Genomic DNA, 16,343 nt, shown 5'->3' on the forward strand with positions numbered 1-16,343 from the left:
CATCAATACCTAGTTTATTGAGAGTTTTTAGCATGAAGAAATGTTGAATTTTATTGAAGGCCTTTTCTGCATCTATTGAGATAATCATGTGGTTTTTGTCATTGTTTCTGTTTATATGATGGATTACCTTTATTGATTTGTATATGTTGAAGCAGCCTTGCATCCCTGGGATGGAGCCAACTTGATCGTGGTCGATAAGCTTTTCGATGTGCGCTGGATTTGGTTTGCCAGTATTTTATTGAGGATTTTCGCATCCATTTTCATCAGGGATATTGGTCTAAAAATCTCTTTTGTTGTTGTGTCTCTGCCAGGTTTTGGCATCAGGATGATGCTGGCCTCATAAAATGAGTTAGGGAAGATTCCCTCTTTTTCTATTGTTTGGAATATTTCAGAAGGACTGGTACCAGCTCCTCTTTGTACCTCTGGTAGAATTCAGATGTGAATCCATCTGGTCCTGGACTTTTTTTGGTTGGTAGCCTATTAATTATTGCCTCGATTTCAGAGCCTGTTATTGGTCTATTCAGAGATTCAGCATCTTCCTGGTTTAGCCTTTGGAGGGTGTATGTGTCCAGGAATTTATCCATTTCTTCTAGATTTTCTAGTTTATTTGCATAGAGGTGTTTATAGTATTCTCTGATGGTAGTTTGTATTTCTGTGAGATCGGTGATTGGTGGTGATATTCCCTTTATCATTTTTATTGCATCTATTTGATTCTTCTCTCTTTTCTTCTTGCTAGTGGTCTATCCATTTTGTTGATCTTTTCAAAAAACCAACTTCTGGGTTCCTTGATTTGTTTGAAGGGTTTTTTGTGTCTCTATCTCCTTCAGTTCTGTTCTGATCTTAGTTATTTCTTGCCTTCTGATGGCTTGTGAATTTGTTTGCTCTTGCTTCTCTCATCCTTTTAATTGCGATGTTAGGGTGTCAATTTTAGACCTTTCCTGCTTTCTCTTGTGGGCATTTAGTACTATGAATTTCCCTCTACACGCTGCTTTAAATGTGTCCCAGAGATTCTGGTACATTGTGTCTTTGTTCTCATTGGTTTCAGATAACATCTTTATTTGTGCCTTAATTTCATTATTTACCCAGTAGTCATTCAGGAGCAGGTTGTTCAGTTTCCATGTAGTTGTGTAGTTTTTGGTGAATTTCTTAATCCTGAGTTCTAATTTGATTGCACTGTGGTCTCAGAGACAGTTTGTTGTGATTTCTGTTCTTTTACATTTGCTGAGGAGTGCTTTACTTCCAATTATGTGATCAATTTTAGAATAAATGAAATGTGGTGCAGAAGAATATATATTCTGTTGATTTGGGGTAGAGAGTTCTGTAAATGTCTATTAGGTCTGCTTGCTGCAGAGCTGAGTTCAAGTCCTAGATATCCTTATCAACCTTCTGTCTCGTTGATCTGTCTAATATTGACAGTGGGGTGTTAAAGTCTCCCATTATTATTGTGTGGGAGTCTAAGTCTCTTTGTAGGTCTCTAAGGACTTGCTTTATGAATCTGGATACTCCTGTATTGAGCATATATATATTTAGGATAGTTAGCTCTTCTTGTGGAATTGATCCCTTTACCATTATGTAGTGGCCTTCATTGTCTCTTTTGATCTCTGTTGGTTTAAAGTCAGTTTTATCAGAGACTAGGATTGCAATCCCTTCTCTTTTTTTGCTTTCCTTTTGATTGGTGGATCTTCCTCCATCCCTTTGTTTTGAGCCTATGTGTGTCTCTGCACATGAGATGGGTCTCCTGAATACAGCACACTGATGGGTCTTGACTCTTTATCCAATTTGCCAGTCTGTGTCTTTTAATTGGGGCATTTAGCCCATTTACATTTAAGGTTAATATTGTTATGTGTGAATTTGATCCTTTCATTATGATGTTAGCTGGTTATTTTGCCCATTAATTGATGCAGTTTCTTCATAGCATTGATGGTCTTTACAATTTATCATGTTTTTGCAGTAGTTGGTCCTGGTTGTTCCTTTCCATGTTTAGTGCTTCCTTCAGGAGCTCTTGTAAGGCAGGCCTGGTGGTGACAAAATCTCTCAGCATTTGCATGTCTGTAAAGGATTTTATTTCTCCTTCACTTATGAAGCTTAGCTTTGGCTGGATATGAAATTATGGGTTGAAAATTCTTTTCTTTAAGAATGTTGAATATTGGCCCCCAGTCTCTTGTGGTTTGTAGGGTTTCTGCCAAGAGATCTGCTGTTAGTCTGATGGGCTTCCCTTTGTGGGTAACCTGACCTTTCTCTCTGACTGCCCTTAACATTTTTTCCTTCATTTCAACCTTGGTGAATCTGACAATTATGTGTTTTGGGGTTGCTCTTCTTGAGGAGTATCTTTGTGGTGTTCTCTGTATTTCCTGAATTTAAATGTTGGCCTGCCTTGCCAGGTTGGGGAAGTTATCCTGGATAATATCCTGAAGAGTGTTTTCCAACTTGGTTCTATTCTCCCCATCATTTTCAGGTACACCAATCAAATGCAGATTTTGTCTTTTCACATAGTTCTGTATTTCTTGGAGGATTTGTTCATTTCTTTTTAATATGTTTTTCTCTAAACTTGTCTTCTCGCTTTATTTCATTAATTTGATCTTCGATCACTGATATCCTTTCTCCCACTTGATCAAATTGGCTACTGAAGCTTGTGCATGCATCACGAAGTTCTTGTGCCATGATTTTCAGCTCCATCAGGTCATTTAAGGTCTTCTCTACACTGTTTATTCTAGTTATCCATTCATCTACCCTTTTTTCAAGGTTTTTAACTTCCTTGTGATGAGTTAGAACATGCTCCTTTAACCCGGAGAAGTTTGTTATTACCGACCTTCTGACACCTACTTCTGTCAACTAATCATAGTCATTCTCCATCCAGCTTTTTTCCATTACTTATGAGGAGCTGCGATCCTTTGGAGGAGAAGAGGCACTCTAGTTTTTAGAATCTTCTACTTTTCTGTTCTGATTTCTCCTCATCTTTGTGGTTTTATCTACCTTTGGTCTTTGATGCTGGTGCCTATAGATGGGGTATTGGTGTGGATGTCTTTTTTGTTGATGTTGCTGCTATTCCTTTCTGTTTGTTAGTTTTCCTTCTAATAGTCAGGTCCCTCAGCTGCAGGTCTGTTGGAATTTGCTGGAAGTCCACTCCAGACCCTATTTGCCTGGGTATCATCAGCAGAGGCTGCAGAAAAGCAAATATTGCAGAACAGCAAATATTGCTGCCTGATCCTTCTTCTGGAAGCTTCGTCCCAGAGGGGAACATGCCTATATGAGGTGTCTGTCGGCCCCCACTGGGAGGTGTCTCCCAATTAGGCTACACAGGGGTCAGGGACCCACTTGAGGAGGCAGTCTGTCTGTTCTCAGAGCTCAAATGCCATGCTGGTAGAACCACTGCTCTCTTCAGAGCTGTCAGACAGGGACGTTTAAGTCTGCAGAAATTTCTGCTGACTTTTGTTCAGTTATGCCCTGCCCACAGAGGTGGAGTCTATAGAGGCAGTAGGCCTTCCTGAGCTGTGGTGGACTCTGCCCAGTTCGAGCTTCCCAGCCACTTTGTTTACCTACTCAAGCCTCAGCAATTGTGGATGCCCCTCCCCCCACCAGGCTACAGCCTCGCAGGTCAATCTCAGGCTGCTACGCTAGCAGTAAGCAAAGCTCCGTGGGTGTGGGACCCCCCCGAAGCCAGGCATGGGAAAGAATCCCCTGGTCTGCCCGTTGCTAAGACCATGGGAAAAGTGCAGTATTTGGGCAGTGTCCCGTTTTTCCAGGTACAGTCTGTCACAGCTTCCCTTGACTAGGAAAGGGAAATCCCCTGGCCTCTTGCACTTCCTGGGTGAGGCGATGCTCTGCCCTGCTTTGGTTTGGCCTCCATGGGCCGCACCCACTGTCCAACCAGTCCCAATGAGATGAACCAGGTACCTCAGCTGGAAATGAAGAAATCACCTGTCTTCCGTGTCAATCACGCTGGGAGTTGCAGACTGGAGCTGTTCCTATTCAACCATCTTGGAATGGTCCCCCAAAGTGGGTCTTTAAGGCTTGAACCCTCACCCATTCCAGGTCACCCACCCTCCATGTTACCATCTTTGTGGAGCCTGGCTTAGTAGATAACCTTGAGCCATTGCTTCTCAGGAGACAGCTTTGAAGGGTATCTGTATGTGCAAGCCCTTACAGCCAAACACGAGCTCATGCAAAAGTGTAAGGGGGAAAGAAAAATTAAGCAAAAAAACTCATAACCAGGGTGAAGTGTATTTTGGATCATAGATTTTTATTACTGCCAGCCAGTGTCAGGCAGGGGCCATTAATCCTCATATGGTGTTGAACAGTAAATCTGCAATACTGAGCCTCTACCACAGGTGGAATTTGGTCTGTAAAAAAGTTTCCTCACTTGAGATGGGGCTAAAGTGATTAGCAGCCACTGCATTTATAGAACACAGCTAAAAAGAAAGAACATATTTTAACATGATGTCTCAGCAGTGCCAAGCTGCACTCTCTTGGGTATGTTTCCTAATGAAGCCTTTGCTCTCTTTTTGTTCTGTCCTTGTTGAAGGTGTGGATCATATCTTTTTTAAAGTTGAGATCCTGTCCAATGAAGACCGGGAATGGCATGAATCTTTCTCATTAGTCCTTGGCCCAGATGACCCAGTGGAAGCAGTTCTCGGGGATGTGACTACTGCCACAGTGACGATTCTAGACCAGGAGGCAGCAGGGAGCCTCATACTGCCAGCACCACCCATTGTGAGTTGCTTGACCCAAAGGATTGCTGTTTTATGTCTCAGTGACTAGTAGATGAGAACTTGAGAGAAGTACTCTATTTCTTTATTCTTCTAACACAGTGGTTCGCAACCAGGAGCCATCTTGCCTTCCATTCTCCCCCTTCCAGAGGACATTTAAGCAATGTCTAGAGAAATTTTTGGTTGTCACAGTCGTCACACCAGGTGCTAGTACTAGTATCTAGTGGGTAAAAGCCAGGGATACTCCTAAACATCCCATACTGCACAGGGCAGCCCCCAACAACAAAAGGAATTATTTGGCACAAATGTCAATAGTGTTGAGGGTAAGAAACCCTGTTCTGACCTAAAAGTGAGACCAAATCCTGTTGGTGTCTTAGTCTGATAGATAGAAAATATAATACAATTGATCTTCTCATTTCTTTGATGAGACTTAGAAGAGTAAGAACGTAATACTACGTCATATCTATTGTCCCACTTACTCACCATATTTATAGAATTCAGTACCTGCTGGAAGGTAGTACCAGATTTCCTAACTTGAGGTGAATAGAATGAATGCACTGTCCTTACAATTAAGAGGAAAACACCTAGAGGTTGCCAAGGAAAGTGTAACCCGTAATTGTGAAGCAATCAGAAGAAGTCTTCTAACTTCTGCTAACTAGTCTTATATGTTAGAAAAGAATGATGATTATTTCCAAATGTGTCTCTTATTTGGCCATGGAAGAAATATACCACCTTGATGTACTCTTATTTTGCCAAATGTTCTACTATATACCATCAACTATTTAATGCAACTTTAAACTAGCAACTGTTATTCATTACACAGCTTTGGTTCCAATGTGCAGGGAAGTCAGAGTATTTTTTTACATGAGTGATAGGGCTCTGATTTAGGAATAAAATTAAAAGTATAGTAAAGCTTCTAGCCCAACCAGTAGAAGGATCTTCTCCACCACTAAAGATCTACAGTATCTTTTAAGGATGCCTGGCAAACAATTATAAAAACTTCTCCTGTTATATTTTAAAGAATCCCTAGACACTAAGAGATCTTGTGGATCTCTAAAGAAGGGGGCCTTAGTTCTCTGATCTTGCTGATACCCAACCTGAACTGAAGCTTTGTTGCTCTTTCGCAGGTGGTCACACTTGCTGACTATGACCATGTGGAAGAAGTTACCAAGGAAGGAGTCAAGAAATCCCCCTCCCCAGGCTACCCGCTGGTCTGTGTCACCCCCTGTGACCCTCATTTCCCCAGATATGCTGTCATGAAGGAGCGCTGCAGTGAGGCCGGCATCAATCAGACATCTGTGCAGTTCAGCTGGGAAGTGGCTGCCCCTACTGATGGCAATGGGGCCCGGTCTCCCTTTGAAACCATCACTGACAACACACCATTCACCAGTGTCAACCACATGGTAGGTCTGGGGGTCTAGACCTGGTTCTCCCTCCCTGGGTGAGAACTGGTGGTGTTCTTTGTTACTCAGATAATCAAATTCCTTATGGTCCATGCATGGCATTTGGAATAAAACAAATAAGCAGGTGCACAGTCTTTTTACCCTTAAACATAAGAAAAGATTATATGCTGTAATAGAGATCTAAGCTAGTTAGAAGACCTGTTTGCAAATCCTGGTTCTGCCTGTGTTAAACTAAGTAATGTTAAGAGGTTGCTTAATCTCTCTGAGTCTCAGTTTCCTGATCTACAAAGTAATAATTCTTCTGCTTAGCTACTTTACAAGGTCATTGAAAAATGTGACCTATAAATGACAAAGTCAGTGAAAAACTCCAGGTAGGCACTGTTTATTACTATTAACGTATCTTCAATCGTTCAATAAGTATTAGCATATAAACTCCTTACAGACATGAACCAAATTTCTACCACATTTCTACAATGCGGTAGAAATGTGGCCCAAAATGGCCAGCACATCAATGGCACATAGAGGGGACCAGTTATTAAATAAAAGAATAGAATGGTTGCTGAATGATCAGCACTTTACAAAGCTCTATGGGAGGCCATGAAAAGACATTTGTGCAGCAGTTCCTGTCCTCGAAAAGCTTAGAGACCAACACCCCTGACACCATCAGAGAACAATGAATAGTATGTTTTCCCAACCTTAACAAACAGTCCACCACAGTGACCCTGCACATCACACTGACAGAACTGATTCTCTTCCAAAAGTGAGCTGAAAGCCATTGAGATTCAGGTTTAGTATAGTACCTGGTGTGTGGTAAGCATTCAACAATTCTTGCCTAAAATTATATCACTGAATGATTTTAGACATCAGAGATATCTTTCAGACCAAATTTCTCTAGATTTTCCTGTTTATTCCACAGTTTATTCCCACTGTAATAAGAGCTTCACTGGGATGGGATAATAGCAGAGGAAAGCCGTTGGACATAGATGGGAGGCTTTGGATAATACAGGGTCATTCATACCCACTCTCTTTGGCACAGCTTATTCAGAAAGGCCCGAAGAGCAATTCTTTTGCAACATAACCTAGCTCAAATTTAAATAGTCTTCTCTATTATTAAAAAATCCACATGGCAAGACTTACCAGCTTGTTGTTTCTTAAGTATCTATTTCTCTCTTCAACAAAACCGTAAAGGAGGTTTGATCTGGTTGGAGCCAAATGTACATTTTTAACAGATAAATTTATGAGTTTATGCTTCAGGTTTCCTTCTTGCAATGAATTTGTGACTAATACCCTTTACCCTAGATTCCTTCGCTTTGTCTTGATTTCTTCAATTATTTATTTAATGCCATTCTATTATATGCATTCTTGTAGGATGCTTCAAATCCCTTCTGTACTAAGTTCATGTATATATAAATAAGTAAAGCATTGGCAGCTAATTTAAAAAAAAAGTTTAATGGAAAAACCTTCTTTAATTTTTAATGGACTTCAGGGAAAATTGTTTTCATGGGTAAAATTTGTAAGTTTGTGTGATTGCTTTGTGGGAGGTCTGTGGCACACAGAACTACTGATTAATTTTTCTTGTTATATACTTCCCTATGTAAATGCATACATTTTCATAAAGAGTCCTGGTGACCTACATTGCCTCTGCACAGATTGAGTTAGGCACTCTTAGGGCTTCTGTATGTTTGGGGACTTGGAGGAATCTGTGGAAAGACCTTCAAAGGCTAGAAGGTGTCAGAGGTCAAGTTCTCAGCTTCAAGTCTGCATGTTACTATAACCCTTGCAGTGTGTGGTCACTGGGTAGGGAGATGGGATGGAGGGAGGATAGCAGTAAGATAAAAAGACCATGATAATTCCTGGGAAGGAAGAATGTTTCCTCTGTCTCCTGACATTATGCTCTCAGCAACAGTGACTTGGAGGCCAACCAGTCTTGCTGGAAGCCTGAATAACACTTAGGTCATCCTTCTGCTGAGCCTAGTATATAAAGAGAACAATACTATTAATGGAAATCACTCATCTGTGGGTTCATGCTCCACGTCTGTCTAATTATTCACTGACTATCTTACCCCCTTAGGCTATAAGTACTCAATGATCTGTCTTGAGTGTCTGGTTCATAGTTAAAAGTCAATACTTACGTGATGAATGAATGACTAGATGGAACAATCAATGGATGGGTGGATGGATGACCTTTACAGATTACCTTGAACCAGATCATATAAGGAGCTGTTTAAGTAGCGTACTCACATTGGAGGTGATTTATTCTCCCTGGTAGGTCCTGGACAGCATTTACTTCAGCCGGAGGTTCCATGTGCGTTGTGTGGCCAAGGCTGTGGACAAGGTGGGCCATGTGGGGACCCCCTTAAGGAGCAACATTGTTACCATTGGAACAGACAGTGCTATCTGCCACACACCAGTGGTGGCTGGGACATCCAGAGGCTTCCAGGCTCAGTCCTTCATCGCAACCTTGAAATACCTCGATGTCAAACATAAGGAGCACCCGAACAGGTCAGGCAGGTGGTGCCTTCCACCACGCGTAGGTTGAGGTGAATCTCAGGTCTCTTTTGTGTGTTTCCCAGGATGATCAATAAGTGATGCTTCTGCACAATAAAAATGTGATGATGAATGTGTCAGTAAAAGTTTAAATCTGTGAAGATCCCTCAAGCTCGGGCCCCCTGCCTATCTTCCTAGTCTTTCCCTCACCTTCGCAGTTTCACCTGCCAGTCAAACCACAGGGAATCATGAGTAACTTCCCAAGCGCTACAGACTCTTACAGGTTGCATACCTCTGCCATGCTGTCACCTCAACTCTCCCCAGCCCCCTTCCACTGGCTGGAACCCTACTGTCCTACAATACCTACCGCATGGCATCTCTTCTAGGGACATTTCCATCATCTCCTCTAATTTAATTTGGAGGCTTCCCCTTCTGGCTTCTCTGGCACCTGTATATGCTTCTTTTAGAAGATTATTAGCCGTCACTCTCTCTGTCCTTTAGTAGATGGTAAGGCCTGAAGGCCAGAGACCATGAGTTTGTATTTTGAGTATCCTCTGCCCAGTATAGTGCTTCTTGGCATCTAAGAGGCACTCCTAAATATCTACTGAACAAATGAATAATAATGTAGAAATTAGGATATATTGGACTTAATTTTTTTCTGTGCCACCATGATGGGAAATGGATGTTTCATTTTTGCATAGCAAAAAAGAATTTGTGTATGCTATGCATATTTATTAAACACTATAGTATTTAAACGTGTGCCTTTATAAGCAACTCCATTGCTCATAAACTGAGAAAAATGAGTTCTTTTATTGAATAAAACATGTTTGAATGAATATGCACACACTTCTTTCTTTCCTGACACGGTAAAATGTATCTTAGTGATCCCTTCCTAGAAAAAAGGCCCTCCTCTTCACTTCCAAGGTTCTGATTCCTCTTAAAATTGTGGCTCTTTGCTCAAGAGACAAGCTATATAAACTCAAAACACACTGTCAATAAACATGCTCAAAATTTAAACTGCTACAATGACAAAAAATGCAACGCATAAGTACAGTTCTGTCGTGTCGCAGTCTTAACCAATGTTTATTAAGCTCATTTTTTATTTAGAATTGTATACTATGTGCTCTGGAGAAACAAAAGAAGTGAAGGAAATGCTCTGTGTCCTCATAGTGGGGAGGCAAGATAAACAGAGTCTGAAAACATTCGAGAAATAGTAGCCAATATAAAGAAGTTGCACATTTCCTGGTCCAAAGGCTGCCTAAGAGCTGAGGATGTAGATCAAGGAACAGTACACTGCAGACTGAGGCTGGCAGGGCTGGACGCGTGCTGCTGATAGGACTTACAGGGAGACTGGAGAGAGAAGGCTGTTTTCAGTCAGGAGAGACAGTATGAGTAGCTGCACATTGTAATTCCTCAGATTTGGCTGGGTGGAGGAATTGGTTTTAGAGTTTAAAAGCTCAACGATATATTTTTGACTCAAATACTTAAAGAAATGTGAGTGTCAAGCTTATCTAACTTCCATAGACATTCACTGTGACAGAGCAGGGGAGCAGGCCCTCTACAGTCACTCAGCTTCAGCTCCTGAAAAAACAGAGTTTCCATTAAAAAGCAAAGCACATGTATGTTTATTGTGGCACTATTCACAATAGCAAAGACTTGGAATCAACCCAAATGTCCATCAGTGACAGACTGGATTAAGAAAATGTGGCACATATACACCATGGAATACTATGCAGCCATAAAAAAGGATGAGTTTGTGTCCTTCGTAGGGACATAGATGCAGCTGGAAACCATCATTTTAGCAAACTATCACAAGAACAGAAAACCAAACACCGCATGTTCTCACTCATAGGTGGGAACTGAACAATGAGATCACTTGGACTCGGGAAGGGGAACATCACACACCGGGGCCTATCATGGGGAGGGGGGAGGGGGGAGGGATTCCATTGGGAGTTATACCTGATGTAAATGACGAGTTGATGGGTGCTGACGAGTTAATGGGTGTAGCACACCAACATGGCACAAGTATACATATGTAACAAACCTGCACGTTATGCACATGTACCCTAGAACTTAAAGTATAATAATAATAAAACATAAATAAATAAATAAATAAAATAAAAAATAAAAAAAATAAATAAAAAAAAAAGGAAAGCTTTAAAGTAATTTGTGGTTGTGATGTTATCTTTTCCTGTATAGAAAAAAAATCTATAATTCTAGATTACTGTCAGTCCTGTGTCTGGCCGGTCTCTTAGAGGGAAGCAATGATACTATGTATATATGTATACCCCCTGTTCAGACAGAAATCCTATCTGGAAAGCTTCAGGAAGGAAAAAAACCTGGTACTTCATTGGTGAAGACAAATTAGGTGATGAGAAAGAAGTATATCCTATTGACCGTTTATAGCAGTCAGCTAAACATTTATTTCTGCCCTTTTTCCCCCTAGAATCCACATTTCGGTGCAGATCCCACACCAGGATGGAATGCTGCCCCTTGTCTCCACCATGCCATTGCACAACTTGCATTTTCTACTGTCTGAGTCCATCTACAGACACCAGCACGTCTGCTCCAATTTAGTGACCACCTATGACCTGAGAGGGATCTCAGGTGAGATTGACGAGTTCGGGACTGGTCTTTCCATGCTAGCCCAGTGCAGTGACTTTCAGGATATGCCAGAGTGAGGAGAACTGCTTTTCATGTTTTCTGGTTCTCAGAATCCACACATTAGTGGTTTTCTTTCCTAGCACGTATGCACATTCCATTAGCTCAGACAATGAAGTGGACAGAAAGAAACAAGGACTTTAGAATCACACCGGTTCAGATCCTTATTCCACTGAACAAATATAGTTTGACCTTTCTGAGCCACTGTTATCTATAACATGGGAATAACAGTTGTTACCACTCAAGATGTGGATTAAATGCATTGACATTTTTAAAGCACCTACTATGGTATATGTTAGTGTCTTCATTCCCTTAGAGTGAGCATGTTTACATTGGTGCTCCAAAAACCTGTTATAAAAAGCTAAAGTGAAGATGTTATAGGATGAGTTCTCCAGAAGCAGGAGCTGAGATGGAGTTTGGGGTTACAAGATATTTATTAGGGATCAATGCATGTGAAAGAGAAGGAGCGAAACAGGATTGGGCAGAGGGAGAAGTCAAGCTGCAATGCAGGCTGAAAAAGCCATCTCGGCCATGGCAGGGAGCTCTGGAGAGACTCGTCCTACTTCCAGCTGACACAGCCAGACCCTTATAGCCTACCTAGCTTAGTCACTGGATGCAGGCTGCCCCGCAAGGGCATGACCTTGGGCTGAGCCAATGTGCAGCTGACGCAGAGCTGAAGGAGCTGACAGCTGAGGCAGTGCATCTCTGTGTTCACCACAGCAGACATTTGACTTTACAAAGAATTCTGTCCATTTCCATTTACCTTAGCAAGTGCACATTACATGCATATTTCCTCCTTTCACAAATGATGAATCATTTAATAGTGTTTTTGAAGACAGAAATGCATTCATATTCTCTTTCATATTCATTAAGCATCACTTTTGGTCATGATGGTCTTTATACGGTAGCAATTAGCTGAGTACAAATTATTTGTAAATCACTGAGCTACATATGAAAGCTTAATTTGTCCACATTTGTAGCTAGTGGAAGAGACATACTATGTTTAAATACTAAACTTTGCACCTTTTCCTACTTAAAAGCAATTAAATTCAAGACATGTTAATTGAGTACCTAGTCATCATGGGACAGAGGGCTGGGTGCTGGGTGTCAAGCATTCTAAGATATTTATCAACCCTTTTAAAATACTACAGTCGCTTTTAGTACTATAAAATTTTAACCTGGCCAGGCGCAGTGGCTCATGCCTGTAATCCTAGCACTTTGGGAGGCTGAGGTGGGTAGATTGCCTGAGCTTAGGAGTTTGAGACCAACCTGGGGAACACAGTGAAACTCTGTCTCTACTGAAAACACAAAAAATTAGCCAGGTGTGGTGGCATGCACCTGTAATCACAGCTACTCAGGAGGCTAAGACAGGAGAATCGCTTGAACCCGGGAGGCAGAGGTTGCATTGAGCTGAGATCACACCATTGCACTCTAGCATGGGTGACAGAGCGAGACTCCGTCTCAAAAAAAAAAAAAAAAAAAAAAAAACACACATACACACAAAATTTAACCCTAATATTCTAAAATTGCATCTGTATTCAGCTCCCTACTACATAAAGTTCTCCCTTAATTTAGAGCCATTCATGTGCTTGGCAGCATTTGATTCAATAATTTTTGCCTGTCACAGGTGAGAGTTACAGGCATCATTAGTGAGCTATTTACTCATTAACAAAAAATTCAGACTTTCCCCTCAAAGAGTTCAGAAACTATGAGCAAGAAGAAGTAGTCAGATGTAGGTATGCTGGGGTTTTTGTTTTTTTTTTTTTTGGTTGTTTTGTTTTTTGAGATGGGGTCTCAAAAAAGAAATTTTAAAAATCACTCTTTAAATAATAATTCCCCAATGAATGAGCCATACGGTAAATCCATTTCTTCAGGACTAGGGGGGACATATATGAAGCACAGGACCAGACTTGCCAGGTGTAGCAGGCAAAGCTTCAGAGTATTTTCCTTTCAAAGTTCTGCTGCCTTCATTCATGGTATCATTTGCTCACCTTTTCCTCCATGATTCCTGTGGTCTCTTAGAGGTGGAGTCCTCCATTCAACATATGGCAACAGCAGTTAGCAAGCACTTTCCAAGATCCCTCACATTCTCCCTGCACATTGGGAGCCCTGGGTTGCTTTGTTAGTAGGGTCTTAGGTGACTGAAAGTGCTTTTAGTGTGAAAGGGTGAGCTCTTCGCCCCACCCTGCTCCTTGGCGTCCGCAAACCAAATTATCATTCCTTGTTCTTCCCTCCCCGGCAGAGGCAGGGTTCCTGGATGATGTGGTCTATGACAGCACCGCCCTGGGGCCTGGCTATGATCGCCCCTTCCAGTTTGACCCCAGCGTGCGAGAGCCAAAGACTATCCAGCTCTACAAACACCTGAATCTGAAGAGCTGCGTGTGGACCTTTGATGCTTATTACGACATGACTGAGCTGATTGACGTCTGTGGGGGCTCTGTAACTGCTGACTTCCAGGTGGGTGCCCTGGGGCTTGTCTGAGGACTCTGCATATGGGTGCCATGGTCAACCTTGTTTGTTCCTGAAGCACTTCAGGTAGCGCTTTGCCTCCAGAACTGGGCCAACCAACTAACGGAGTCTTCTTTGTAAGTCCCTCAAGCAAGATCTTGGCAGCACTGAAGCTAGAGAAGGTCCCAGAAGTCCTCTAAATCAAGTTAATGTGGAAAAAGCTTACTGTCTGGCCTACTCACTTATATAAAAATCCAATATTTACTTCTCTAGGCATATATATTTTTATATTTATAATGCATATATTTTGGAAAGCCAAAAATATTTACATTTGATGCTAGGGTTATTACTACATTGATGTATTCTCTTCCCCACCTGGGAAAATGTGTCAGATGACACAACCTGTCTTTCAGAAGACAAGAAGAGCACTGTTGTCCTATGCATTGTGGAAAGATAATTGCTTAAAACATTTTGGTTTCACACCTGTTCCAAACTGCCAGCCCCTACAAAAATAGACACTTTCTAAAATATATATTACCATTAAACATTAGTGTATTAATCTATTCTCACACTACCATAAAGACATACCAGAGACTGGTAATCTATAAAGGAAAGAGGTTTAATTGACTCACAGTTCCACATGGCTGGAGAGGCCTCAGGAAACTTATAGGGGAAGGGGAAGCAGACATGTCTTACATGGTGGCAGGCGAGAGAGAGCAAGCAAGAACAGGGAAAACTGCCTTGTGAAACCATCAGATCTTATGAGAACTCACTCACTATCACAAGAACAGCATGAGGGAAACTATGATCCTATCACCTCCCACCTGGTTCCTCCCTTGATATGGAGGGATTAGGGGGATTACAATTCAAGGTGAGATTTGGGTGGGGACAGAAAGCCTAATCATATCAATTAGTGACAATTGAAAAATTTATAGCAAGAAGTCATAGTCAGAGAAGGGCAGTTATATCAAAGGGCCAGTGAGACTAGGCTAATCTGTCCTCATGGGAAAATTAATTCTAAAACAGGTTCTATCCAGTTTTGAGCAGTTGTTGCAATGAGCTGAAAACTAGTTAGATGTTTGTTTCTTCGTTTCAAATCAGGTTTATTATTCATTTCAAATCAGGTTTATCCTCACTGAAGGAGAGAAATTATAGAGGGATTTAGAGTAATCATTTAGAGAAAGTGTCTGATTAAAATGTGTCGTTTTCTTTGTGGTGCGTCTCACCCTGGTTTCCTCTCATTTTGTATGCACTACTGCCATCTACTGAAGAGAATTTTAAGGCATTCATAGGTTTTCCATTTCTCCGGTTGCATAACCTTTCACTTTGGAAAATGCAAACCTAAGTGATTTGTTTTTTTCCTGGCCTCTCAAAAATTTGTATTCTCTGTTCTTTATGCTTTTGCTGTAATTACATGTTTGAATATTTTTGTTCAGAATATGCTTAAAAACCTCAAAGACAAGAATTTCTTATATGTATATATCCCACTTTTAAACCAACACAGAAAAAATATATACACAGAAGTATTTTGTTGTTGTCTATTTCTTTGAAAATAATTGAAATTACTGTCATATGATAGGAAGAATATAGAACTTAGAACTAAGGCCTAGTTGGTAGCTTTCGCTATCAAATCAGCAGACTTGGACAAGTCATAACCTCTCTGAACCTCAACTGAAATTGTACTAATAATCTCAGCATGAGAGGGTGCCTTTCACAGTGTGCCTGGCATAGAATAGGCATGCAGTAAATATTTGTTGGGTTTTTTTTCTTTTTAGAGATTAGTAAGTAATATCATGAGGGCTAAAGGAGGATAAACAAAAACAAACGAGGGAAAATTAATTTTGCCAATCAGCTAGAGAGTTTATCGAAGTTCCGATAGTGTGATTGGAGCAGGTGTATTTAGCAAAACCTGTGTATAAGGATCAGAACATGGTACAAGGTCCAAATAAAATCTGGAAATTTTCTTTAAAAAGGAAATAAAAGGGCTGGGAACAGTGACTCACACCTGTAGTCTCAGCACTTTGGGAGGCTGAGGCTGGAGGAACACTGGAGCCCAGGAAGTTGAAGCTGCAGTGAGCTATGATGGAGTCGCTGCACTCCAGCCTGGGCTACAGAGAGGGACCCCATCTTTTGAAAAACAAACAAAGTAAGGCATGTCAAAGTGGAATTTTTCAATGAGTATGGAGTTAGTTGAGTCTTTTGAGAAAGCTGGCATCAAATTTTAAATCCCTGACAACTTTGAATATTAAAAAAAAACTTTGGAAAAATATTAAAGCATTTGGTTTTTTCCTTAATTACCCATAGAAACACTTTATACTGTATTTTCAAACAAAAGAAAAATATAAGTCCCATAGTATATTGTAGTAATTAGCCAATGATAAAATAAAATTGTTTTAAACTAAGTTTTTTTGTTATAAATATATATATTTATGGAAGAAAGTATAAAAATATTTTTTAAATGTGTAAACCAACTCCCCACTCACACACACATATGCAGCTATCTTCACCATAAAAGCTTCTGCTACCATTCTGTTACCTTTCCATCCAGTTTTGTTCATTACGTAGTAAAATAAAAATGATCGGGCCAAATTAAAAGCAGGGAAACAAATCTCCTTAGAAGGAATGTTCTCTTGGAAGT

The 16,343-nt window shown here is 40.8% G+C and overlaps 1 protein-coding gene across 2 annotated transcripts in view; it reads left to right on the top strand.

Moving 5' to 3' along the window:
- Positions 1-16,343, top strand: part of FRAS1 (Fraser extracellular matrix complex subunit 1) — a 461,113-nt gene that overhangs the window by 413,759 nt on the left and 31,011 nt on the right. For both annotated transcript variants that reach the window (XM_073017428.1, XM_073017427.1), the window contains exons 62-66: positions 4,523-4,710; positions 5,834-6,109; positions 8,379-8,611; positions 11,043-11,203; positions 13,500-13,714. In XM_073017428.1, coding sequence (XP_072873529.1) covers positions 4,523-4,710; positions 5,834-6,109; positions 8,379-8,611; positions 11,043-11,203; positions 13,500-13,714 — 1,073 coding nt within the window. The remainder of the gene's footprint in view (positions 1-4,522; positions 4,711-5,833; positions 6,110-8,378; positions 8,612-11,042; positions 11,204-13,499; positions 13,715-16,343) is intronic.

The sequence above is a fragment of the Chlorocebus sabaeus genome, chromosome 7 (genome assembly GCF_047675955.1).
Source record: "Chlorocebus sabaeus isolate Y175 chromosome 7, mChlSab1.0.hap1, whole genome shotgun sequence".
NCBI classification, from domain to species: domain Eukaryota; kingdom Metazoa; phylum Chordata; class Mammalia; order Primates; family Cercopithecidae; genus Chlorocebus; species Chlorocebus sabaeus.